Source organism: Mesocricetus auratus, unplaced genomic scaffold, assembly GCF_017639785.1.
Source record: "Mesocricetus auratus isolate SY011 unplaced genomic scaffold, BCM_Maur_2.0 Super-Scaffold_4256, whole genome shotgun sequence".
Taxonomy (NCBI): Eukaryota; Metazoa; Chordata; class Mammalia; order Rodentia; family Cricetidae; genus Mesocricetus; species Mesocricetus auratus.
The window spans coordinates 52,370,184-52,394,819 of record NW_024429182.1 but is presented as its reverse complement, the minus strand read 5'-3'; the positions used below and the strand labels follow the sequence as shown (position 1 = coordinate 52,394,819).

Genomic DNA, 24,636 nt, shown 5'->3' with positions numbered 1-24,636 from the left:
GGAACAAATGTAGCCCCTTTCCAGATCAATGGGATTGCTAGAGGCCATCTAGTGTCCAGCTGTGGCCTAGCAGACAGCAGGTGTTCAGGCCTAGAAACTATTTCACCCTTTAAGGGCAGGGCCTAAGTAACTGTCCTACAAAGGCTGTCATTTGTTCTTAAAACTTCTCATGTACACCAGGTGTAGTGGTGGACGCCATTAATCCCAGCACTTTGGAGACACAGGCAGGTGGATCTGAGTTCAAGGCCAGCCTCGTCTACATTAGGAGTACACAGTGAGACCCTATTTCAAAACTAAAAGAACCCTTTCTATCCTCTGTAAGCTTGGAAGAGCTGAGGTTCAGAGTAAGACTTTGGTCATGATCAAGACTGATGAATGTGGCTGGGAGCCTGTCCACATGCAGAGGGCTTGAAAAGCAGACAGGCTGGTGAGGAAGGCAGCCCAGGCTACCTGACCCCCACTTTGGTCTAACCCACATCCTTCACCCTCTTCTGTGTTCATTCTCCCTACTTTAACCACCTATGGCAACCTCACCTAGTCCCACATAAAAGAAACTGCCAACCAAAATCAAAAATAGTGTTATTAATTTGGTGTCTCTGAAGCACAGAGGAAAAAACAAAAAGAAAGAAATGACAAAAAGAACAAACGAAACCCCCCTCGCCATATGTCAGGCCCCAGGCCCAGGCTAAAGAGACCAGCCTTGTAGGCAGTGCAGGCCCGGGGGCAAAGTCAGTCCTGGCCGTGGGCTCAAAGAGGGACCAGCCCACGGGTTTGGCTCTTTTAGGGTCTGGCTAGGAGGCTGCTGTCTCAATTTAGGGCATCCAGGCCGTGGATCAGGGAGAGTCTGGTTACTCAGTTCTGACGCTGCCTCAAGTAGCCAGAGACCAGGGTGCAAACGCCAAAGCCAGTCCATTCTGTGGTCCAGCAGAGTCCAAGTGACTGAGTCCTGGGATGAGACGCAGTAGAGGCCAGGCTGCTCAATACTGATGCTCCAGCAAAGGCTGGGCAGCCGGGCTCTCTCGTTCCTCAACAGGGACAGGCCAGTCACCTGGGGTGCCGGTGGGTGTGCCGCTTTCAGGGGCACTGCTGTCCAAGCACGGAATGTCCTGGGTTGTTCTGGCGGGTGAGGTCTCAGAGCTGACATCGGGGCTGAGGCTGAGGTCTAGAGGGGCCTGAAGAAAGGAGACATGAGAAGACAGGCAGACCTGAGCCTCCTGAGATCTCATCCTCCCACAGGACCCTTACCTGAGATTTGGGAGTGCCACCTTTGGGGCTCCCTGAGGCTGGCTCCCCATCAGATCCTCCCAGTCCCTTCCGACCCCCCAGACTCCACTTCCCACTGGGCCCCTCAGAACCGAGGAGACCAGGGCCAGGAGGTCTTGAGGGCCGGGGACCCTCAGTGGGAGCAGGCGAGGCGGGGGGTGGTCCAGGGAGCCGAGGGGGAGGCCACTGCAGCAGAGGAGGGGGCCGCCCATCACCAGAGCCACTGAGGGAAGGCCGTGGCCCCCAGCTAGGGCCTGGTGGGAGGGGCTGCTCACTGCTGCCTGTTAGAGACAGATAAGAGCGAAGACATCAGCTGGGCTGCATTTTTACCCACAGGTTCAGCCCAGCTTTTCTTGCTTACCTGCTGTGTTTTCAGGTGTGGGGTGTGCCAAGGGGGGATTACTGCTCAGGGAGGTCAGGCCGCCAGCCCCTCCACAGTCTGAGTCATCTACATTCCCACCGCTATTGCAGCCAGCGCCACAGCCCTTGTGAAGTCTGGGTGAAAAAGTGGGAGAGGTGTGAGGGGCGACCAGGGCTGAGCCCAGGTCTTCTGAGCCCTAGGAAAAGTCATCTAACATCTGAGTCTCAGGATTCTCATCTTTTCTGTTGTTCTGTTTTTCGGCAGGGTTTCTCTATGTATCTCTGGCTGTCCTGGAACTCACTCTGTAGACCAGGCTGGCCTCAAACTCACAGAGATCCGCCTGCCTCTGCCTCTTGAGTGCTGGGATTAAAGGTGTTCGCCACCACCACCAGGCAGGATTCTCATCTTTCGGTGCCTCTTTTTTTTTTTTTTTTTTTTTTTTTTGCTTAAACATTCAAGTCAGCCTCAGGGGAAAGGGAGTCTCTCTGAGTAAAGGGTCATTTCTCAGGTCCAAGCTCACAGACTCCAGACTTCATTTCTGTGGCCCTGGAGGGAGGTGCTTCATTCCTCTCTGTGCCCCCGCCACCCTGGAATCCCCGAGCATCAGGCCCTCAGCAAGCTTCCAGGCTGGGGTGGCAGCCAGGGCTCACCTCTCCCAGCTGCGCAGGAGCCATCGGGCAATGGCACCCAGGCTGACAGGACCACCCCACAGCGCCCGCAGCTGGGGGTGGCTGCCAGCCAGAGATGTGGTAAGAGGTGACACGTAGATGGGGTAGCCGAGTGGCTGGTCACAGGAGGAATTGATCATGTTGCGGAGTGCCTGCTTGGCATTCTGGATGCTGCCACGCTCGGGGTTGCGGTTGCGCAGGAACACCAGCTCCTGCTGCTGCCCAGCCCACAGCCCACGAACACACTCTCGGTTTACCTGTGGAGGGTCACACCAAAGGTCAGGACAGTGACACCAAGGAAGGTCTGGGCTACAAGGTGGAGTAAGACCATCTGCCCCACCTTAATGACTCGGAAGCTGAGGTGGCGCCGGTTGAGCATGATGATCTTGTACTCGTCAGAAGCATCGTCCATGACATGGCGCAGGGCCAGCAGGGAGGGTGTGTTGCTGAGGATGGCACTGCGCCAGGCAGGGTCGCCCTCATGTGAAATGACCAGCCGCTCCTCATTGGCTGCAATGGCATCGTACAGGGCTGCTGGTTCCTCATACTCGTCAGGAGATGTGAAATGGTCCTGGCAGGGAGCAAAGCACAGGACAGGAGTCAGGAGCTGCTGGCCTGGGGAAAGGCTTCACCTCCCATCTGCCATCCTGCCTGGGCACACTCCACCCTACCTGGTGAAGCTTGAGGGCCATGCGAACCCCAGGTGCCACCACTCGGTGAAGCAGGTCCATATCAGCAAAGACCCACTCATCACGTGGGGAGGTGATGCGAAAGTCCCCCTTGAACAGGGCATGCAGGCCATAGAGGAAGGGCTCCAGGCTGAGTGGGGAGAAGACATCAGCAACAGGGAGAGCCAGAAGGGGCTGTTCCCCATCTTGCCAAGGAAGCCAATCTCTCCCTCACAGAGCAATGAAGAACAGGCAAGGCTCTGGTAAGAATCTTGTCCGTGTGAGACAAGAGTGCCCCAACAGGAATGTGGAGCTCTTCAGGGAAGGGCAGAAGGGAGAGTGGCAGGCCCAGTTGGATGTGGGCACTCACCTGGCAGACATGCTGTGTGAAGCTGTCCCCAGTGCCCGGCGACCCAACACACACAGGCCAAAGCATAGTGTGACCAATGGTGAATTCCAATCCTGGTCCACGGGCTATGGCACAAAGACCCCAGTTTGAGCACAGCTCAGAGTGGGACTGAGAACTTGGGGTTGGGGGTGGAGTCCAGACTGTGAGTGTCACCAGGTATGAAGGGAGTGACCAGGAAGTCCTGGTCCTCAAGAGTCTGTGGGAGGGGCAGATCTAAGGGAATGGTAGGCTGACCTGGCTGCGCCGGGAGGCACAGTACTGGATCCATTCAAGGTGAACAGCACAGAAGGATGGCAGCGAGAGGCCAGACAGGCGAAGGTCATAGTCTTCATCCACACTCAGTGAGAAGGTAGGGTCTGAATCAGCATAGCCCAGGGCTCTCACAGGCCGTAGGGCAGCTGTGATGCCCTCATGGTTCAGCCAGGTCTCCAGCTTTGGAGAGCGGCTCACATAGTAGATGATGCTCTGGGAGAGGAGGGGCAGGTATCAGGGGTGCAACTCTACCCCAAGCCCCTGCAATGGGGAGAAAGCACTCCAGCCTGAGCAGCTTCTGCAGCTCAGTCCAGCTCTCTGAAGCTAAGTAGGCAAGTGACTCCTCTCCTGGACAGACAGTAAGAACCAGCAGAAGGACCACTTACAGAGTGGTCCCGCACCTGGCAGCAATTCTGCTTGCTGTCCGCTTCTTGCCATCCCTAGAACCTAGCCTATCTGTAAGGGGATGGGGGCTCACACAGATGACAGTTTTGTCCAATGGTATGTAACACGGCAAACTGAGCTGGAATGTGAACACTGTGCAACATATAGATCTCAGGTCCCTTTAGGCAAATTACTATGACAGACATAAGATCTCCGAAAAAGCCAGAGGCACACACTTTGTATCAATGTTCAGAGTGTTTGCTTTTTTTTTTTTTTTTTTTGGTTTTTCGAGACAGGGTTACAGGGTTTCCCTGCATAGCTTTGGAGTCTGTCCTGGAACTAGCTCTTGTAGACTGGGCTGGTCTCGAACTCACAGAGACCCCCCTGCCTCTGCTTCCCAAGCGCTGGGACTAAAGGTGTGCACCACCACCGTTTGCTGTTCTTAAGACATCTTGATGGTTGGGCAAGTGGAGAGCAGCTAGCAAATAGCAAGGTTATGGGGATGCCATGGCCTACCCTGAGCTGAAGCTGATGGGGCTGGCCCTCTGTCTGGGTAAGTGGTAGGGAACCTGTCCCAAGGCTCACTACAGCCCAGGCTGAGGCAGGTGGTGCAGCTGGCCGTGGACAGAGTGCTCAGGCAATAGGGAACCCAGCAGGATAACTATGGTGAGACATCAGGAGGCTGAGCCTGGGCAAAATGGCCAGGGTACAAGCTAGGAAGAGCTAAAGCTCAAACAGTCCCCAGGCGAAGCACTCAGAGCCAGTGACTACATAGCAGCACACGAATGGGGGGCTGTGTGTCCATCAGTTCCCTACATAGATGTGGTCTTGGCATAAGTCGATGAGAAAAAGTTTGGTGAGGGCTGGCTGCTGACTTTTATCTTACTAAAGGAAGGAACAAGAATTGAATAAATGAGCTTTAGTCTCTAGATGTACATTCCTGCCTAGAGAGCATTGAAAGAAGTCCAAGTACCGCCGGGCGTTGGTGGCGCATGCCTTTAATCCCAGCACTCGGGAGGCAGAGGCAGGCGGATCTCTGTGAGTTCGAGACCAGCCTGGACTACCAAGCGAGTTCCAGGACAACCTCCAAAGCCACAGAGAAACCCTGTCTCAAAAAAACCAAAAAAGAAGTCCAAGTACCACCACAGCCTCCGAGAAAACCCTAAAAGCATTGCTTCTTGATCAGGGAGGAGCTGGCCTGCCATGCGGTTAATTTTTAACACTGTCATTGTGTTCGATGACATGCCTTCTGAGTGATTCTCAAGATGACATCAAAATCCAAGACTGTCTAGAACATTCTCTATAATCGGTTGTACCTACAATGCTGCTTGGGTACATTTCACTGACTGTGCATGGGCCTGAGGACCATGGTGCCTTCCTGCACTTGGCTCACTGCCAATATGAGGCCTGAGAGCTGATTTTTCAGCTGTGATGGCGCGGCCGCACAGGTGCCACCTCCCCCAAGGTTGACTAAAGAGTGCAACAAAACATGGGAAAACTAAGACCTTGAGTATGAGGCATGGCTGCAGGTGGCTGGGAGCTGGTGGCTCTGTCTGTGCCCACAGACTGCATTTTATTTGTTACCCACAATTCAGTGATGCCCATGTAAGGGCAAAATGTGAGCAGAAATATCTTGGCATGGTCGAAGCTGCACAGGTAGGACAGAGTCTGGTCTGACCATCTACAAAGTCCAAGCACTGCCATGGCCTGGGTCCCTAGCACAGCTGCTACCTGAGCCTTGCCTTGTCCTTACAAGCCTTACTACCACATGCCTTAACCACAACTCCAAACTACTTCCGCCCAGCTTTTCAGGTACCCAGGCTAAGGCAAACTGGCATATTCAGGGGATAGTAAAGCTGACAAGGTCAAGCACATTTCAGTCTGCCAGCCTAAGCCTGATCAATACCTGGTGCACGCACCGCAGTCTAGGGTGCATATAATCTGATGTGACTCATGGGAAGCAGTGGGGTGACCTGACAAATGCACTCCTCTTCAGATGGGCCAGCAAGATGTACAGGCCCTTGACAACTGAGTGATCTGGGGTTAGAAATGAACTTCTGAGCTACTTCTGGCCTGCTTCTTAGTAAAAGTTGAGTGGGCATAGCCTTACAAACTCTTCTTTAGAAGTGGTTGGCAGGACAGAACAGCAGTAAGTATGGTTTCTTGTTTTTTCCAACACATGACACTGAAAGATGTCCACAGGGCCTGGGGCATTGGGACAGATGGGCTGTGTGAGTCTGCCTTGAAGGGAACCTCAGTGAGGAAAGATCACATAGCCCCAGCAGGTCACCGCAGTTTCAGGGCAGGTCTTAAGAGCTTGTAGGATCTGGACTGTGACCCCAGCCCATCACACTCTGTAGTGGCTGGAATGAGAATAGCCTGCAGAGGTTCATATATTTCAATGTATGGTTCTCAGTTGGTGGACTGTCTAGGAAGGATTAGGAGGTGTGGCCTTGTTGGAGGTGGTGTGCCACAGGGGGCAGGCTTTGAAGTTTTTGGGTTTTTTTGTTTTGTTTTGTTTTGTTTTTACAAGACAGGGTTTCTCTGTATTGTTTTGGAGGCTGTCGGTCCAGCCCGGCCTCGAACTCACAGAGATCCGCCTGCCTCTGCCTCCCAAGTGCTGGGAGTAAAGGCGTGCGCCACCACCGCCCGGCTTAGGCTTTGAAGTTTTAAAAGCCTGACCATGTGGCTAAGATATTTGCTCTCAGCTATTGCAAGCCTGCCTACTACCTTACTCCCTGTGATGATGATGTGGACTCTAAGCAGATCCCTGATGAAATGCTTTTATCAGTTGCCTTGACCATGGTGTCTTCACAGCAATAGAACAGTGACTAAGACACTTCCATAGTGCCCCTCCTCCGAGTGTCACAAAACCTTATTGCTCCTTTTATCCCACAAGTCTACAAGCCCCTGCTTCTCAAGGGGTAAACTGAGCCAGGACAAAGGAGGCAATATTCTAGGTTGCCTGAAATCCTTACAATTCCCTGCCCAGAGCTCCTGTACCTCACTGGCCTGATTGGAGCCCCAGGAGAAGGCAGCAAACCTAGTGACTGAGATGCTAAGCCTGAGTCTAGAACCTGGCTCTGTGACATTCCAATGCCAAAGCCCCAACCAATCATTTCACCTCTGCAAACCATTAGGTCTGCGTGTGCATATGGAGATCAGAAATGGACATCAATTATCTTCCTCAATTGCTCTCTACCTTATTTGAGTCAAGATATCTCACTGAACTTGGAGTTTACCAATTTGGCTAAACTAACTGGCCAGCAAGCCCCAGAGATTCTTCTATATCTGCCTCCTCAGCTCTGGGATTATAGGTCATGCCAATATGTCCAGCTTTCCCAGAATTTGAATTCAGGTTCTGGTACTTGCATGGCAAGCATCTAATCAGCGCCCCCCCCCCCGCCCCGCCCCTTTTGTTGTTTTTGTTTTGAGCGAGTCTCTCACGCAGTCCACACTGGTCTTGCATTCCTAACCTTCTTGCCTCCACCTACCAAAATTGTTAAATTACAGCAGAAGCCACCTTCTAAGAAGGGACACTGAAGGCTTCTTTAGATTTGTGTGGCAATCCATCTAGCTCAGGCAAAGTGCCTAGCACAGAGCCCAGCTTCAATAGGAAGCACTGCTTGGCTCCTGTGGCTACCTCCCATGGCCACTGTCAGCAAGCACCATCACTGTGAAGCTGTTAAAGCTGGTGGGTTTTACTGTTTTGGTTGTGGTACTATGAGTTGAATCTAGATTATCAGGCATGCTAGGCATGTATTCTACCACACTCCTAGCCCTGGGCTGGTGGTCCTGAAGACATACCTCCGCCAGCTGCTCCAGCTGGACCTACCAGCCTGGGACAGGATCCATGGCTGTGCTGCCTACCCACCTTCTACACTCAGGGCCTGAAACAGGCCTGCTGGAAGGGGCACTGGGGAGCTCCTACTCTGGGCACCTGGTCACCAATGCCTCTGTGGCCTGTTGTCTGACGGTAGCACTGCAAGAACGCTTAAACTGAGTCCTATGTTTCTCTTGATCAAAACAGGCTCCCGGCATTCCACATGGCAGACAGCACTCAGCACGCTTACAGTAGGTGAACATTCTCTAGGAGTCGCTCCCCAGCCAGCACCCACACACCGTACCTTGACATAGTAAGTGATGAGGATCTTTCGGAGGTCAAACACCTGCAGCATGGAGGCAGCATTGTTGTCACTAATACTATAGCCTTCCAGCACATACTTGCTGGCTGTCACCTCCCAGGCCAGCCAGCGCTGCCCAAAAGCCGCATTGAAAGACAGGACTCGTGGCAGGTGGCCAGGCTCACAACAGCAGCAGCCTTCGTCTTCCTCCACGCCTTCAGTGATGGCCTCCACCTCACGCTGCTGGCAGTATGTGCCTGTGGGACAGGGTTGCCCAGGCAGAGTCACTAGGATAATCCCTCCTGGCCCAAAAGGACACTAGACCCACTGCCACCCAGCTTCTACCATAGCTAAAGGTTACTAAATGAACAGATGAACAAAGAGAGACCTTTTCTCCTCACAACTCCCCTGATAGAAACAGGTTCTGTTCCCCCATTTCATGAGGCGAAGACCAAAATCTATAAAGTGACTTTCTCAAGGTTATGGTGTTCATGCTGTGCTTGAAGCCTCTCTTTCTGACCCTAAGGGACTTGTCTCAAGCTGGCATATAACATGTATGAGCTCCTGAGAGCAAGGAACCAGCTATCATGATGCTGGCATGCTGTTTGCCAGGGCTCAGTTAAGACCCAGAACAGATCAGGAGCTGGCATCAGGGCTCAGTTAAGACCCAGAACAGATCAGGAGCTGGCATCAGGGTTCAGTTAAGACCCAGAACAGATCAGGAGCTGGCATCAGGGCTCAGGGCCTCAGCTTTCAGCAGCAATCCTTGGACTCCCTATGAGGCCTAAGGTGGTGTGTGCATACAGTGGGTATCACTGGAAAGTCAGTGGCCGAGCTAGAAAACCCACTCAGGGAGGAAGAGAACCTTGCCTGGGATTACCCAGCAGCCTGAGAGCTTGACTAGAATCTAGCACAACACAATACTAAGTGTTGTGTCCCAGTCCAGGCCACTCTGCTCCTCACCCCCCAGCTCAGCTTCGTGGCTCACCCCTGAACTCAAGGCCACGCAGCTGGAAGGTGACGAGGCCATTTCCAACCTCAATGAGGTGCACCAGCGCGTTGAGGTAGTCGGAGGCCAGGACAAAGCAGTCACCAGGGCCATAGTTGCCCCAGCGGCCCAGCACCAGGTCCCCACATAGGGTGTGCTGCAGCGAGCGTGTCAAGTGCTCATAGAAGATGGAGTTGAGGTTGTTGTCATCAGCGCCTAGGACCCAAAACAAACATAAACCGGCAAAGGTATCAAGTAGAGGGCACCCTCCAGGGGACACTTTGCTTGTAAACTCCTGGTTAAGTGGCTACCAACCTGGGTTCCGGTCCAGCTGTGTCACTAGGCGGGTGTTGGAATGATCCACACGTTTAGTGCTGTTGAGAGAGAAACAATGTTTCAGCCAGGGCCAGGCAGCCCAGCAGCAGCACTTCCTCTGCCCAGGTCCCACCCTGGTTCTCTCTAAACCCACATCCCTGAGCTAGGAGCAGATGCCACCTGTAACAGCCCACTGAGGCTGTCAGGTAAGAAGGCTAAGTCTCACAAACATAAAGGGACTCACACAGGACCACAAGGAGGGAGAGACCTGGAGGAGAGTGGGTTCTAAGGCCAGGCAGCCTCCACTGATGCTTTGGCCTGGTACATGTTTGGCCTTTACGAGACTCACTACCTCCAGTGTCCCCACTGTGGTCAAGCGCTCACACCTGGCTGTGGGTATCACAGCCACCTTCTGGGTGCTTTCTGGCTAGGACTACAAGGCCTCACCTCCTTGCTGGCCATTAAATCCTATCTCTCATGAGACTTACTTGTAGTCCCTCTCCCAGAACTTGAGGGGCCTTGCGTAGGACATGATGAAGACAGCACTGCCCAGCAGAGGGTTGAGTGGTGTGGAGAAGAGCCCTGAGAGCAGGGCCTGGAGGAACAGCATGGCTGAGTCTGGGCACAAGTCAAGGAGGTGACAGGCACAGGGGACCTTCCGCCTCCCTCTCCTCCTCTGCAACCCAAGGCTGCTGCTCTCCACACACATCCCACCCACAGAGGGATAGCTAGAAGCTGGATACGTGGTACAGCGAAGGGCTGGGCAAAGGCATGGAAGGCTGAGCCCCAGGTGATCTGCCAAGGCGCAATGTAGGTCAGCACAAAACGCAGCTTGTACAGCAGGTCCCACAGCTGCAGGTCAAGGCAGAAGTGATAAACACACACAAAGTCACACACGGTGGTGAATCCGCCAAGCCTCAGACACCAGCCCCAGGGATGGACTTCAAGACCACTCCCAGCCCTTTCTTTCTGGACTTGGTTTGTAACACCTGAAGCCATGGGGACTTCCAACTGACTTGACAGAACATTAGCTAGTTAATTCCATGACAGTAGTGGGAGCTTCTTTTTGCTTTCCCTGGTCCAGTTCAGACAAAGATAGAGAAAATAAATTACTTTCTCAGGTCATATTGCTCAATCACTAATGAGAATTTTAAGAGATGACCCTAGGCCCTACCCTCAGAAGGGTCTAAGGTAAGCCTGGCGGGCCAGGTTTCTAATAATTCCATATATTTAAGAGGATCACAAGTTTCCAGGCAGCCTGGGCTGTAGAATGAGTTCAGGTGAGCCTACATAACTTAGTAAGACTATCTCAAGAAGTCAAAGGAGGGCTGATGGAACACTTCAGTAGTAGAACATGTGCCCAGCATAACCAAAGTCCTGAATTCAAATTCGAGCAAATAAACAAAAGTGGAAGGGGACCTAGTATGGAAGCTTGCAAGCAAACAAAAACCAAATATGAGAAAAATAATCAGGGGCCAGTTGTGAGTCCCAGAACTATGGCAGATGGTAGGCCTTCAGGATAACGTAGAGAACGGTCCTTTGATCAATGTGACCCCAAGCCTGAGTGGGGAACTCCCACAGCCCAAGAGAACAGCTATACACCCAAGCCCTAGGCTATATATTCTCAGCTCTGAACTGGACTCTGGTGGGGGCTGGCAGAGGGGCAGAGCTCAGAGGCTTTACAGCATCTAGGGGACAAGGTCAGGTCTTGACATCACTGATCCTGAGGAAACTGGTTGTGAGGTCAGACTGGCCATCAATTCCTGCCTGATGCAAATTCCCCTTCAAGCCTCAAACTGCTCTCTGCAGGGAGAAGCGGAGGGATCCCTTCCTCAGGCAAAGGCCCACAATTGAAGCAGGTCTGCAGATCCAGGCCACCCCCCAACCCACCCTCACCCCCAGGAACAGAACAGTTCTGGCTCTCTATGTCAGTCAGCCTGGAGTCTGAGGCAAAGCCTTGCTTACCTTGCTGCAGAGCAGGGACATGAGGAAGTAGTCGAGCAGAAAGCCCTGCGAGAGCCGAGGGTAGTCAAAGTGGAAGAGCAGGACCGTGAAGGCCAAGGTCAGGTACTGCTGGGGTGGGCAACAGAAGGCTGAGCGGAGCAGCTTCAGCCCAGCCACAGTCATCAGCAATGCCCGGCAGCTGTGGGTGGGGCAGGCATTCAGACATGGCAGGGCCTTCGGGAGGAGGGGCACAGACACACATCTCTCACCAGTGGTCTCAATGCAACCCTAGGCACCTGCTGTCTACTAGAGCAGCCCCTCCCTTTTTTCTGTGCCAGTGACTGTTAGGTTCAGCACCTCTGAATGAGGTGATGGGGGCAAATTTGCTTCAAATGATAGCTCATGAAGAGCTGGGATCCTACTACCCATTCTCCAGTGGGAATCAGTGAGGATGTAGACAGAGAATGGCAGAGAGGGGAGTGAGTGGTCCTCACTAGAGGCAGAATTTGTCTGGATGGCTGACAACTGTGTGGGCATCCACTGTGAGAGCGTTGAGAACCACAGCAGGGTAGATGAGGTACTTCTCAACACACTGCAGGCCAGCATAGAGCTTCTCAAACCACATCACCTGGGCAGCACCTGCAATGGAAAGGCGGGGTTGCTGGCTAGCACTTGGCAAATAACACTACACGGACTAAGTAGGCTGTGTATATAACAACAATTAAAGAAAAGGGGGCCATGAATTTGACAGCAAGAGAATGGGCACATGGGAAGGGCTGGAAGGAGAAGAGGGAAGATGGAAAATGATACAATCTCAAAAAATTTTACAAAAATTTTAAAAAGGAAGAAAAAAAAAAGGATGGCAAAATAGTGAGCCCATGAACCTGGTAAGTTCAAGTCCCAGGAGTACATGGTACAAAGAGAGAACAAATCCCTAGAGATTTGTTCTCTGACACACACACACACACACACACACACACACACACACACACACAATTCCACTAATAAAACAAACCATAAATAATGTGATCTTTGTGTATCTCCAGTCAAGAATCTCTTTTAAAAAAATATGTATGGCCGGGCATTGGTGGCGCACACCTTTAATCCCAGCACTCAGGAGACAGAGGCAGGTGGATCTCTGTGAGTTCGAGGCCGGGCTGGACAGACAGCCTCCAAAACAATACAGAGAAACCCTGTCTCATAAAACAAAAAACAAACAAACAAAAAAAATGTATGTATGGCTGTTTTGCCTGCATGACTATCTATGCACCATGTGTGTGCGGTGTCTTTGGAGGCCAGAGGAGGTCATGAGACCTACTGATGCTGGATTAACAGCAGATTGTGAGCCCAACACCAGGGTGCCAGGAACTGAACCCAGGTCCTCTGAAAAAGCAGCCAGTGCTCTAACTGCTGAGACATTTCTCCAGCCCCACCAACCAAAACATGTAAATAGCAGTTAGAGGAGCTTTCTGCTTGTTCTGAGACAGATTCACTATGAATCCCAGTTGGCCTGGAACTCACTCTGTAGACTGGACTGGCCAGCAGCAAGCACTACAGGTGGCAATTCAGGATGTGAAGTCCATTTTGAAAGTGTTAAAATGTCTCTTCCAGCCGGGCGTTGGTGGCGCACGCCTTTAATCCCAGCACTCGGGAGGCAGAGGCAGGCGGATCTCTGTGAGTTCAAGGCCAGCCTGGTCTACAAAGTGAGTTCCAGGACAGACTCCAAAACAATACAGAGAAACCCTGTCTCAAAAACCCAAAAAAATATAAAAAAAATGTCTCTTCCATTAGAGACAGCAGGGTGGGAGGACAAGGGCAGCGCACAGGTTAAGAGTATAGCAGAAACTGCGGGGACAGTGAAGGGAGGAGGCAGAGAGGGCAGAGAGCGTATGGCAGCAGGTGCCCTCTGCTGACACCCTCGGCCAAGAGGACCACACCTCCCGTTAGGATGTTCTTCTCAACCTGACCCTGCCCAGTCCAGGCAACGGGGAAGAAGGGAACAGGCAGCGCTCACCTCTCACTTCATACTGGCTGTATTCCAGTGGCTTCAGCACAGGCTGTGAGAGGCAGAACCAGGGCAGCTGTTTGCGGAGCTGTGGCAGCAGGTAGTGTGTGAAGAAGCCCACAGCTCCTGCCAGTGCATACAACACGAAGCCTAGCACCGACTGCAGGAGGGAGAGGCCAGAGGCTCGATTCAGGCTGAGGCTCAGCCCACAGGCTGGCTGCAGGCTCCAAAGGGCCTCTCAGAACCAGCAGACTCTTATCAGAACCAAAAAGGGGATGACTTTTACCACACAAACCTTCAAGGCAATGAAGACGGTGCTGGCACTGATGGCAAAGGTGAGCACGGCAATCACCACACACATCACCAAGTCAGAGTGCAGGACCTCACGCTGCAGAGCCAGGAGAAACAGCTTGACTGCCTGCTGCAAGGGGTCACATGTCCCACCCAGGCCCAGACCTGCCAGAATCCCACACTTCTGCACCCGCACAAGTCCCCATCCCTCACCACTGACTGGCGCATCTTCTCTGGTAGTGGGTCTGGGGGCTCCACTCGGGCTGTCTCTAGGCTCCGCTCCTCTAGCTCAGGGAAGAGCTTACTCCGAACTAGAGACCTGGAAGGAAGAAGAGTCAGAGATCAAGGCAAGCGCTCCTGTGCTCCCTTGCACAGATTCTGTCAGTCTCAGGCACATGTACTGACCACCCAAGTTCCAGGCATGCACATACACACACGCACTTATGAGTACACATGTATGCAGAGAGACAGGCACATGTAGCACCCACCAGAGCACAGTGGGGTCACTGCTCTGCCGGCTCAGATGGTAGGACAATGCCACCAGGAGGCCACAGAAGACAGAGAAGAGGACAGGGACGTGCTGCTCCGGCCAAGGTGTCTAAAGGAGAGAACCCATGCTGGTCAGGGGTGGTGAATTGAGTGTTGGGAGATCATTGGGTGTCCCATGTGAGAAGCCACTGCTGAACCCAATTCACAGCCCTGTCCCAACAACCCCATAGGGCTCAGCAAGCCTAGATGCTGTAGGCAACCACTACCTTAATGGCTCCAAGGCAGAAGCCATAAAGCAGGGCAGCAGCCAGCAGGCTTCGAGTGAGGCTGAAGACGGCAGTGAGTGGGCTGGTGGCAGCTGTGAGCAGGGAGAAGTAGGTAAAGCTCTGACCTGCGGGCATCTCCGACTCACCCTGACCCACCACTCCTCAACTCCCACAAAACCTCCCAGGACACCAACCCTCCTCCCAGTGTCCTGGGCTGAAATCACTTGCTTAGGGAAGGGAAAAGAAAGAGGAGGAGGGGGAAAAAAGGAAGGGCAGTGCAGGGCCCTTGCAGCCGGAATTTAGATGCAAGGGCAGCTGTCAGAACTAGAGCTGCAGAGCATCTGTGGATAGGCCCTACTGTCCCCTTGCCACCTGGGGCACCATACCTGTGCCTCCAAAGCCGTGCATATCTATCTGCTCCAGGAGGTACATGAGGCAGGTGTTGACCTGGGGCAGGAGGCCCAGGAGGAAGACGAACGGGAAGCACAAGGTGAACACTGTTCAGAGGGGAGGGAGGCCCCGTCAGCTGCCAGCCTCCCCTTGGCCCACCCACCAGACTTAGTCCCTGGGTCAGCCCTGCCCTGCCCTGCCCTGCCCTGCCTCACCAGTGGCCACGTCTCGGGCACAGAAGAAGAAAGAGGCAGAGAAGAGCGTGAGGCCGTAGAGAGAGACTGGTGGGAAGGGTTGAGCTGTGCCCAGGGCGTCCAGCAGCCAGATGAGGAGACAGCAGATGCAGAAGTAGACGGGCCGGCTGTATGCAATCACCCAGTTGTGGCCCTAGGGAGTGGGCCAGTGAGGAACTGGGCATTCCCACTGACCACCCTGCTGGCATATGCACATTCAATACTCCCCAGACTTGGCCACATCCAAGCTGGAAAACCGGGGAAGGTGGGAGCAAAGCGGGTGGTCAGGGAACTCTGGCACTCTCCCACCATGGTCTTGCATCTGGCCTCAGACCCTCAGAGGGCCTCCTGGCCAGAGCACTGCCCCACAGATACTCACATGCATTGGAGATGCTGCATCAGGCTGCACACTCTGGAAGAGACAGGGTTATGTTGGCAACAAGAACTGGTGCCCACAGAAGACTAAAAAGCACCGAGAGCTGCCCAGTTCCACCACTGGGCAGTAGTAAGTGACCAAGGCAGAACCCTGCACTTCCCTAAGTCTTAGTTTCTGTACTTGTCAGATGGGTAGCTGGCTACTGGGGACCTTAATCACATTATCTATACTTCCTCTCAGACCTGGAACAAGGGAAAGGGGTGGCCCAGGAAAGTTCTGGATTCAGGGAGCCAGGCCTGACCTTGAGCAGGGAGTACTGACAGGAGGCAATGACCAGGCAGAACTGGAAGACCCAGATGTCAGTGAAGAAGCCTTTGAGCAGCAACAGGTATCCCAGGAAGGCAACCAGGCTGCTCAGTCCAACGCCGAAAATGTTCTCCATTATCCCCCTCGTCCTACAAAGACACATGAGTCAGGGCCTGGCTTCCCACCCCAGTTTCTAAGAAGAGTTGGGGGGACAGGACTGTGTCCTAAAGATCCACTCCTGGGCCTCTGAAAATCCAAACTTTTGACCTCACAGGGAAGAGAACAAGTTGTATATGCTCTGGGACACTGGCCATGTCCATTTCCTGCTCATGCTGACATGAGTTACAGTGTACACACAGGAGGAGTGCCATGATGTGTACATGGGCAATACTGTACCTGTCCCAGTGACAGGAGTGAAACAAGGGTGACAGGCAGGAAGCCAGGCTGTGGGATCTAGGCCCAACTCTCTCTGATGGTAAACAAAGGTCATCTGACTTCTTTATCTGACTCTCTGGCCTTTGCTTACCCTCTGAAAATGGGAAAGTTTTTTTTTAATGGTTTTAAATTTTAAAAAATTAACATATTTTAAGTATGAGTGTTCTGCACATATACCTGCATGCCAAAAGAGGGCATTAGATCCCATTATAGATGCAGTGGCTGGGAATTGAACTCAGAACCTCTGGAAGAATAGTCAGTGCTCTTAACCACTGAGCCATCTCTCCAGCCCCCAGGAAAGGTTTTGAGATATCCAAGTTCATGAACCTATTAAGGTTCTAGCACTCAAGCAAATAGAACAGAAGGAAAGAAAAAAAACTGATCCTGGAAAGGGAGAGCACCAAGGACTCATTCATTTTGAGAAAGGCTTTGAGAGAAGGGTAACCCTGTACCTCAACCCCTTTCTACTCCAGAGGAGCCTAAAGAAACCCATTGCAGCCAGCAATGGTGGTTTAGAACTATAGTTCTAGAACTTTTGAGGCTGAGGCATAAGGATCACTGGAGATCTAGACCAACCTGGATTACAGAGTGAATTTCAGGCCAGTCTAGACTACAAACAAGACCTTGTTTAAAAAACAGAAACACAACCAGGTACAGTAGTGCACAACTGTAACCTCAGCACATTGTATGTTGAAACAAGGTGAGCTGGAGTTCAAAACGAGCCTCAGCTACATGACAAATCTGAACCTAGTCTGATTTATGAGCTCCTTTCTCAAACACTAACATCAACAAAAAGCCAGTGCAGCCTCCAGAAATCAATCCATTCAGAACCTCTAACAGCATGGCCATCCCTATGGTTCAAAGTTTGGAAGACCAGAGTCCCAGCACCTTCTGAGGATTAATAAATAATAATTGTAGGTACTCACCGGTCCAACAAAGCCAGCAGGGCCAGACGCTCATAGCGCACAGAGGTCCAACGGCCAGGAAGAAACCAGTATTTATAGCTGTGCTGGGTCCGGGGTGGCGCCTCCTCCATCAGTGTCTGCTCCTGGGATTCGTGCAGGGAGTCCTGGTCCAGCAGGTCAAACTGCAGTCCCCACAGCCGCAGCCATCAGCCCCGCCACCCCCATGATCTATCATCACCCTCCCCAACACACTGCTAAGATGACTGAACTTCAGCACACCAAGGTCCCACTGGCTAGTGGCCCTGTGGCCTGCTCTGACTCTGAATCAGAAGGCTAACTCCTAGCTCTAGGTTCCTAGGCTGAATTGTTGCTACAGGCTACCAAGTGCCACAGTCACCAAATCTCAGGCAGAATCTTTAGTGACGTCTACTTTGTCCTTCAGGACCTAGCACAAATATATCCTTCAACATAGTTTCACCACTGTCACTGTGAGAAACCCATTCAGGAGCACATAATACCTGATTCTGAGAACAGGCTAGAGCTGTGTGTCCCAGAGAAAAGTAATTAGCTTCTTCATGCTGTGTGTCCCCTTCATTCAACAAGTGTTTATGGGTTGTTGAGATGGCTCAAAGGGTAAAAGCACTTGTCCCACAAGCCTGATAGCCCGAGTTCAATCCCTGGACTCCATGGTGGAAAGAGAAAACTGACCTACTCCACATGTACACTGTGATACGCCTGTATGTGTGTGCATGCACACATGTACCCAGACACACGCACACACCCACGCAGAGAGAGAGGTAGAGGGTGGAGGCACACACACACATCTGCAGGATGCAATGGAAAGCCCAAAGATGCACAGTTCTGTCCCATAAATGACAACTACACGGACAGCAAAGATGATTACATAAATGAGTCAAGAAAAGGTAGCTAGGCCTGGCATCAATGAGTTATAATCCTAGTTACTTGGAGACTGAGACAGGAGGATCCCAAATTCAAGGACTACTTGTGCTACAGAGTGAGGTTAAGGCCAGCCTAATGAACTTAGTGAGACCTTGTCTCAAGATTTAAGATAAAAAAGAAAAAGAGGGACTGGGAAAACAGCCCGGTGATAGAATGTTTGCCCATTATCTCACACATAAACACATCCACACAATCTGCACATGGTGGATTCCAGCAGTGCTCAAGGGCCATCTGTGATCTTAGGGTTAGATATTCTCAGTTAGTCCTTTCAGGATGATTTTTGGAGCCCTGAGAACATGTTTAGATGGTGTTTTTGTTTTGAGTTCCGAGTGTATATATATTTTTTATTTTTATTTATTTATTTTTTCAAGATAGGGTTTCTCTGTGGCTTTGGAAGCTGTCCTGGAACTAGCTTTTGTAGACCAGGCTGGACTCGAACTCAGAGAACTGCCTGTCCCTGCCTCCCGAGTGCTGGGACTAAAGGTGTGCGCCACCACCAGTTGTGCATATGTATTTTAATAGATGAAGGATCCCACTATGTTGTCAGGGATAGCCTTCAATTCCTGGCTCATTAGTACTCCTGTCTCAGTCTCTGGGACAATAGCTGAGATCATGTTTTATGTATGCATTTGTAGTGTTTGTTACTACTGGAATGACTATATAAGTGATAACCTATTAGAAGTAAAAAAAGGACACTATCAATAAACATACTGTGATAAGGCACACTAACAGGTAACATCAGGTGATCAGACCTGTAAATTGCCAGGCATAGGACAAACGGAACTGCTACTTCTGCAGGTGAAATATCCACCTCTGGTCCTGGACCTGCTCCCTCTCCAGGACCAGAGATGCACACCAGACACATTCACAGAGTAAACTTCAGGAGCCATTAAAGATGGGGACACGATGGCACCTCCAAGCTCTTCCTGAGGGTAATCTCCCCCTCCTGGGGTGCCCAGGCAGGGCCTCTACCCAGGTCAGCCTGAGTCATCTGCTGATGTATATCTTGTCCCGTTCCCTTCACACACCCTTTCAAAGCTGCTCCTCACCTCTGGGATCTCCAGGGGCACCCTTCGCACCTGCATACCCTGAAGAACCACCGGCCTGGGCTGCAACAGGTTCAGGCCTCCTGTGGCTTCAGGCACATCGGCTGAGTGGAAGCTGGAGGAATGGGAGTGGCGGTCCCTGTGGGTACAGCAGCATGAGGGTAAGGCCATGGATAAACCCTGGATCTTGGTAAGTAGGGGCCAAGGCTAGGCAGGTAGGGATGCCTGCCCCATGAGTGGGGTGTTCAAGGGTCAAGAACTGGAGTCAGAAGAAGGTAGACAGCAGAAGTCTCTTTTGCAGGCCCTGCCCTCCTCCTCAGGAAGCTGTACTACGCTTCCTTGACTTGCAAGCCTGGCATGACTGCAGGTCCCATCCTCCTTATCATCTTCCCCTCCCAGCCTTGTGCTGCCCCAACACAGCAAAGAAGGCTAGGATCAGGCACTCCCCAGAAATGCAGCCTACCAGGTCCACAGGAAGTCAGCCTAGAGACTCACCAGGCTCCATTGGCTGCCTGCTCCCCTGGCTGCCCCACAGGGTTCTCGTAGCCACCTCCAGCTAGGCCAAAGGTGTATGACCGCCGTACACCTGGAACAGAGGCAGAGCAATACTGTCAAGAACTGATCTAACTGGGCATCTGGGCCAACAAATGAGGAGGAGCCTACAGTACGTCCCCTGCCATTACAGCCCAGGCCTGGGAACCAAGTGTTAGATAGGAAGGGGCCTAAAGATCAAAAGCCTGGGTCCTGTGGTCAGCCTGCCTTGGATATGGCTCTGTTCTACCACTAGCTCAGCCTGTGGCTTCAGGTGTGCCTTGGCTTCCTCATCAGCAGAGCAGGGACGATGACACCCACACCTCAGAGATGCTGCAAGGATGACATCAGGCAGCACAGGTAACGCACTTGCCAGAGCCAAGGGAGAAATCATCGACCAGTGGTGCTGCTGGTAGGCGGGGCCCCAGCATAGAGGATGTGCTAGGCTAGCTTGGGAAGGGCTCACCACTCTCGTCGTAGAAATAGTGCACAGCACCCTCAGAGGTGTCATCAAAATTGCTGGCTTCATGTACGTTGGGCCCAGCTCGGGTGAGCAGCAGGGAAGAGGCGAAATGCAGAGCGGAGGGCAGAGTCAGTGCTCGGGAATGGGAAGCAGTCCGGCCCCGCTGAGCCTCCTGCAGACTGCTGGACAGCATAAACCCTAAGTTAGCACTAGGAAGAGCCAGCTGGCCCCTCTGCCCTACAGCCGGGGCAGATGCTCACCTGGGTGGTGAGCCCATGACAGAGGCTGGAGGGGTAGGGTTGCTGCCTGCATTGTGCCGTCTCCGGATAGCCTGAGCCCGCCTCACATTGCTTGTGCATTCCCGCTGACCTGTGTCCTCAGGTGCTGCCCAGAAAGAAGCCCCAAGCGTAAGTGACAGACTTGATAGGAAGGGATGAGGACAAGCGCTCCCACATGGAGCTAAAGGTTAGACCTGGTACAGTAACACTTGGTTTCAGGAGCCTCACCAGGGTATATATAGCCATTTGTGCCTCTGTTTTCTCATCTGGAAATAGGATGGCAATGATCTGCCCTGCCTGATGGGCAGATGGATGAGTGTGACAGATGTTGTCCTCAGGGAACAGGTGCTCACCACAGGACCCGGAGCCAGGCGGTTGGGCTCTGCTGACCCAAGAGGTATGACCTACCATTCTTAACCACAAAATCCATATCCATCTGCCTCCTGACATGGAGGCTAAGCTGACGCTGACTAGGTCTGCTGCAGCCTGCCCTTTACCCAAGCTCAACTCCCCCCAGGTCCCCTCCCTTACCCTCACTCCTGGGGCCAACACTCACCTCCCCCCACAGCACCTTCCTCCTGCAGCTCCCCCCGCCAGCCAGGCTGGTTGGCAGCAGGTCCCCTACGGGCTTCAGCAGGCAGCACAGCAGGCTCACCAGGAGCCAGATCCACTCCTGGCTGGGCCTCCAGCTCAGCCTTGGAGCCAGCCAGGGGAGCCCTTAAGACGTCCCCCCCTGCCCCATCCATGCTCAGCACACGGGCATGAGTTTTGGCACTGGCAGTACTGGGTGTCCGCTGAGTCCCGTATGGTCGCTTAGGGGGCACAGCAGCTCCTTCTTCAGCCCCATGAGGGGCCCGCCGCTTCCTAGGACCCCCTGCTGCACCCCGGGGGCTCTCGGGGGAGTAGCGAGAAGTAGACGAGGAGCTGTCAGTACTGTAGCGGCGCTGAGACCGGAGACTGGACGCTGGGCTCAGCTCACTACCTTCGCTGGTGTCTTCATCTTCAAAAAAGCCTGAACCCTCAAGCAAGGGCCGTCTTGGGGCACGACCAGGTGGGGAGTGTCCTCGCATGGGAGGTCGCCGTTTGTTAGGCCGAAGCAAGGCTAAGTCCTTGGGCCGCACAACCAGGAGAGGTTCAGTTTGGCCTGGTGGCGTCCCTGCTCCAATGACCGTGTCAAAGGAACGAAGTGTATCATCTGAAGGAACCCCAGCATCTGGGGAGGCAGGCAGCTCAGCTTCTGAAGGAGGGTCTGTGTCGCTGCCCTCGGGGACCTGCCCACCAGGGGGGCTGTCCAGGTGTGTAGAGTTGGTTTTCTCACTCTTAAAGCTGCTCAGAGTCTCCCTGTCTGTGCCACTGAAGCAGGAATCTGAAGAGCCAGCTTTCTGGGGTGTAGGGTCACCTGAGCCCCTCCGGTCCAGGGGCTGGTAGCCTCCAACTCCTCGACATTGTTCTCGTCGACTGCTGGTCCTCACCAGGACCCGGTCAGGCCGGGTCAGGGTCAGGAAACTCTTGCTTAGCTCCTGGCTGAGGCTCCCCTTCAGTAAGGGGCTCATGGGAGTGTCAGCTACACTGCTCCCACCCCAGGGAACACCATCTCCAGCCAGAGGAGAACGTTCGGAAGAGTCCGTACTGGGGAGAGAGGGGTCTGGGATAACCCCTGGGGGTGTCTGGGGAAGGTCTCCAACTGTTAGAAGAAAGGAAGATGGATGAGAGAAGGGTATGGAGCAAAGGCAATGGTTGTTAGCAGGACCTCACAACCTCTATTTCCCCGAAGCTATGGTTAGGAGAGGAACACCAAGGGAACCCCATCCAGGAGTACAACAACGCAGTCAAACTTAGGACACAAGCACAAGACAAGGTATTCCTGCCACGCCCCTGCCCTACCATGCCTACTCACTCAGTTTCTCTTGAGAGCTGAGCTTCAGCATCTCTCGGTCGGCAGAGGTCACGATCACATTGTTGCTGCCCTGCTCCTGTACCAGCGCCTTGATGTCTATAACCATAGCACCAGAGTTGTCACCAGGACACCCTGTTCCATACCACCCACCATGACTCAGCCCAGAACAGCAGCCACCTACCTCTGAGGGGCCCAGAATCCTCCATCCGGGGCAGCAGTTCCTGATAAGACAGAGGAGAGAGCACAGATGAACAACAAGAGCAAGAAGCAGACTTGGACAGGCCGCAACAGGGACTGGCTCCCAGGACAGCAGTGAGAGAAGCCCAAGGCTTGCCTACTTACCGAAACCTGGTTGAAGCCAAACACAGAATGCTGGGAACTGCAGCGCACAGGGGGTGTGGAACTCACTTTCCGGAACACAGTCATCTCCACACCAGGGTCCCTGCAACAGAGCAAACAGATGAGCAGAAATTCTCAGCTAACCTCTTTACTTAACACTCCTTCATCCTCAAGGCTCTCTCTTACAGCTCTAAGACTGCATGCAATACGTGCTTGGAGCCAGTATTCCCTCTCTAACTTCCAAGACACGGACAAGACACAGCAATCACAGGGGTAGCCCATGCCCTACCCACCTGGGAAGACTGCTGTCTCCCTGGGCAGCCTCTTCTTCCTGCTCCCCCATGGTAGAGCTGCGTTTCTCCACAATCTCGCCTTGGTCGAACATGGCATGCAGGCGATAGTTCACAGTCTTGATGGTAGCAAAGATGGCCGCGACCGCCAGGCAGTATACTCCAGCCACCATCAAGCTGGGAGGCAAGACCTGGAGGTGACAGTTAAGTTAGGTCCCCTCTTACAGAAACACTACTCCCTCGAGGGTGTATCCACAACCACTGTCATGACTCAGGTTCACCAGTTCACAAAACCTCATCACCCCTTCATGCAACAGTACAAAGACCCTGTTAGGAGCAGTTTTCTGTTTAACCGGAAAAACAGATAAAATGAGGCACTCAAGATAACCCATGTAGGGAAGACTTGATCTCCCTCTACACACGCCCAAACTACAGTGACTAGTCTTTACCACCCCAGGGCTCAAGTGGTGCCCATCCCTGCCAGGCTACCCTCCCTCTCCCAGTAGTCACAGGTGGTGGCAAGCTCTCACCATGTACAGCAAGAAGGGAAAGATGAGCAAGAAGATCCAGACATAGAGATGGAAGCAGTTGGAGAAGGTGCTTTGATGCGGATCGAAGAACCAACCTCCAGTGAGCGAGGCCCACACCCCCTGGCGCAGGATCTGCAACACCTGAGACCCCATGGCCCAGCCGCTGCTGCGCACGCCCTCCTCCCGGGACCCTCATGGGGGCGGCCCCCGGCCCATGCCCCGCCTGGCGCCCGAGGGTCCCGGGGTCTGACCGAGAGCTCACGCCATGGCCTCCCCCAGCGGGGGAGGGAACTGGTGGGACGAGGGCACGGGCAGGGGGCGGGGCCGGCCCAGGCAGTCAGCCGGATCAGGCCGGGATACAGGGGTTGGACTGCATCAGAGGCGGGGCCTGGGCCCCCTCTGGGGACCCAGAACTGCTGTGAGGGGCCGAGCTTGGAGGCAGACGCAGGGCACGGGCTGGACACCCGTCGGCGGCATCCAGAGGTGGGCGTGGAGTGGGTGCTCTCGGAGTGCTGGTGATAGCTCCCTTGGCTCCGAACCCGGGAATGCCTTGGAACCCTAAGGTCCACTTCCGGGGTCGCAGGTCACTCTCTTGGGGTTCTGCGTTCGCCCCGCTTCTACCGGTGCCGGCGCAAAGGGGAGGCCGGAAGAAGGAGCCGCGAGCTGCCAGCCTGCATTGGCGCATGCGCCCGTTAGAACCAGTTGGGACCCGGAAAAGGAAAACCTGGCGGCAAAAGTGCGCAAGCGCAGAAAAGTGACTGGCTGCAGAGGTGTCTTAGGCGTGCGTGCAGTCTAAATCAAGAGAGCCCAAAAATGGGAAGCGGTTTGGCGCATGCGCACGCCCTGGTGCCTCGCCATTGGGTAACTGCGTAATTATTGGCGTAAACTGCTCTAATGCGTTACTGGAGGCGGGGAAAAGCTGGAGGCTCGGACTCCTCACGGCCACTTCCAGTTTGCGTTACCGGGTCACGCCCCCAACTTGGGCCGCCCCTCTAAGTGCTAGACCCTAAGTCGTGGTCGTCGCTGGTGTTGAGCCCCCTCTACTTCCGGGTCAGTGCTCAGACGCAGCAGATAGGGACTCCTCCCGTGCAGGCCTGAGTAGTCGAACAGGATGGCATAGTTTTTCTTAAAGTGACAGATACGTTGTAAATGAGTTTAACCAAGGAAGAAGTTATTGAAGGTTCTTCTCTGAATCCAGTCCCGGGCAGAGTTCTGCACAGCAGTTTCAAG

The 24,636-nt window shown here is 53.4% G+C and overlaps 1 protein-coding gene across 10 annotated transcripts; it reads right to left on the bottom strand.

Moving 5' to 3' along the window:
- Positions 1 to 562: 562 nt before the first annotated feature.
- Positions 563 to 24,302, bottom strand: Pcnx3 (pecanex 3). Of its 10 annotated transcripts, none has more exons than XM_040749310.1 (36): positions 23,407 to 24,302; positions 22,880 to 23,067; positions 22,590 to 22,689; positions 22,429 to 22,468; positions 22,248 to 22,343; positions 20,907 to 22,034; positions 20,333 to 20,456; positions 20,076 to 20,254; positions 19,574 to 19,664; positions 19,082 to 19,217; positions 17,094 to 17,254; positions 15,728 to 15,881; positions 15,430 to 15,462; positions 15,033 to 15,204; positions 14,814 to 14,924; positions 14,428 to 14,519; positions 14,161 to 14,270; positions 13,886 to 13,991; positions 13,677 to 13,802; positions 13,391 to 13,541; positions 11,871 to 12,015; positions 11,398 to 11,575; positions 10,176 to 10,284; positions 9,921 to 10,050; positions 9,433 to 9,491; positions 9,118 to 9,333; positions 8,133 to 8,386; positions 3,604 to 3,834; positions 3,331 to 3,434; positions 2,964 to 3,111; positions 2,633 to 2,863; positions 2,275 to 2,549; positions 1,625 to 1,758; positions 1,246 to 1,544; positions 1,049 to 1,172; positions 563 to 946 (listed from the first exon to the last, which is right to left on the bottom strand). In XM_040749310.1, exons 1-36 carry the CDS (start codon positions 23,557 to 23,559, stop codon positions 870 to 872), a joined length of 6,165 nt encoding a protein of 2,054 aa, XP_040605244.1. In that variant the 5' UTR covers positions 23,560 to 24,302; the 3' UTR covers positions 563 to 869. The 10 variants fall into 10 exon arrangements, 9 of the variants coding, with proteins under 9 accessions (XP_040605244.1, XP_040605262.1, XP_040605277.1 ...); XM_040749328.1 differs by having other exon boundaries at positions 17,094 to 17,236; XM_040749343.1 differs by having other exon boundaries at positions 17,094 to 17,215.
- Positions 24,303 to 24,636: the final 334 nt, after the last annotated feature.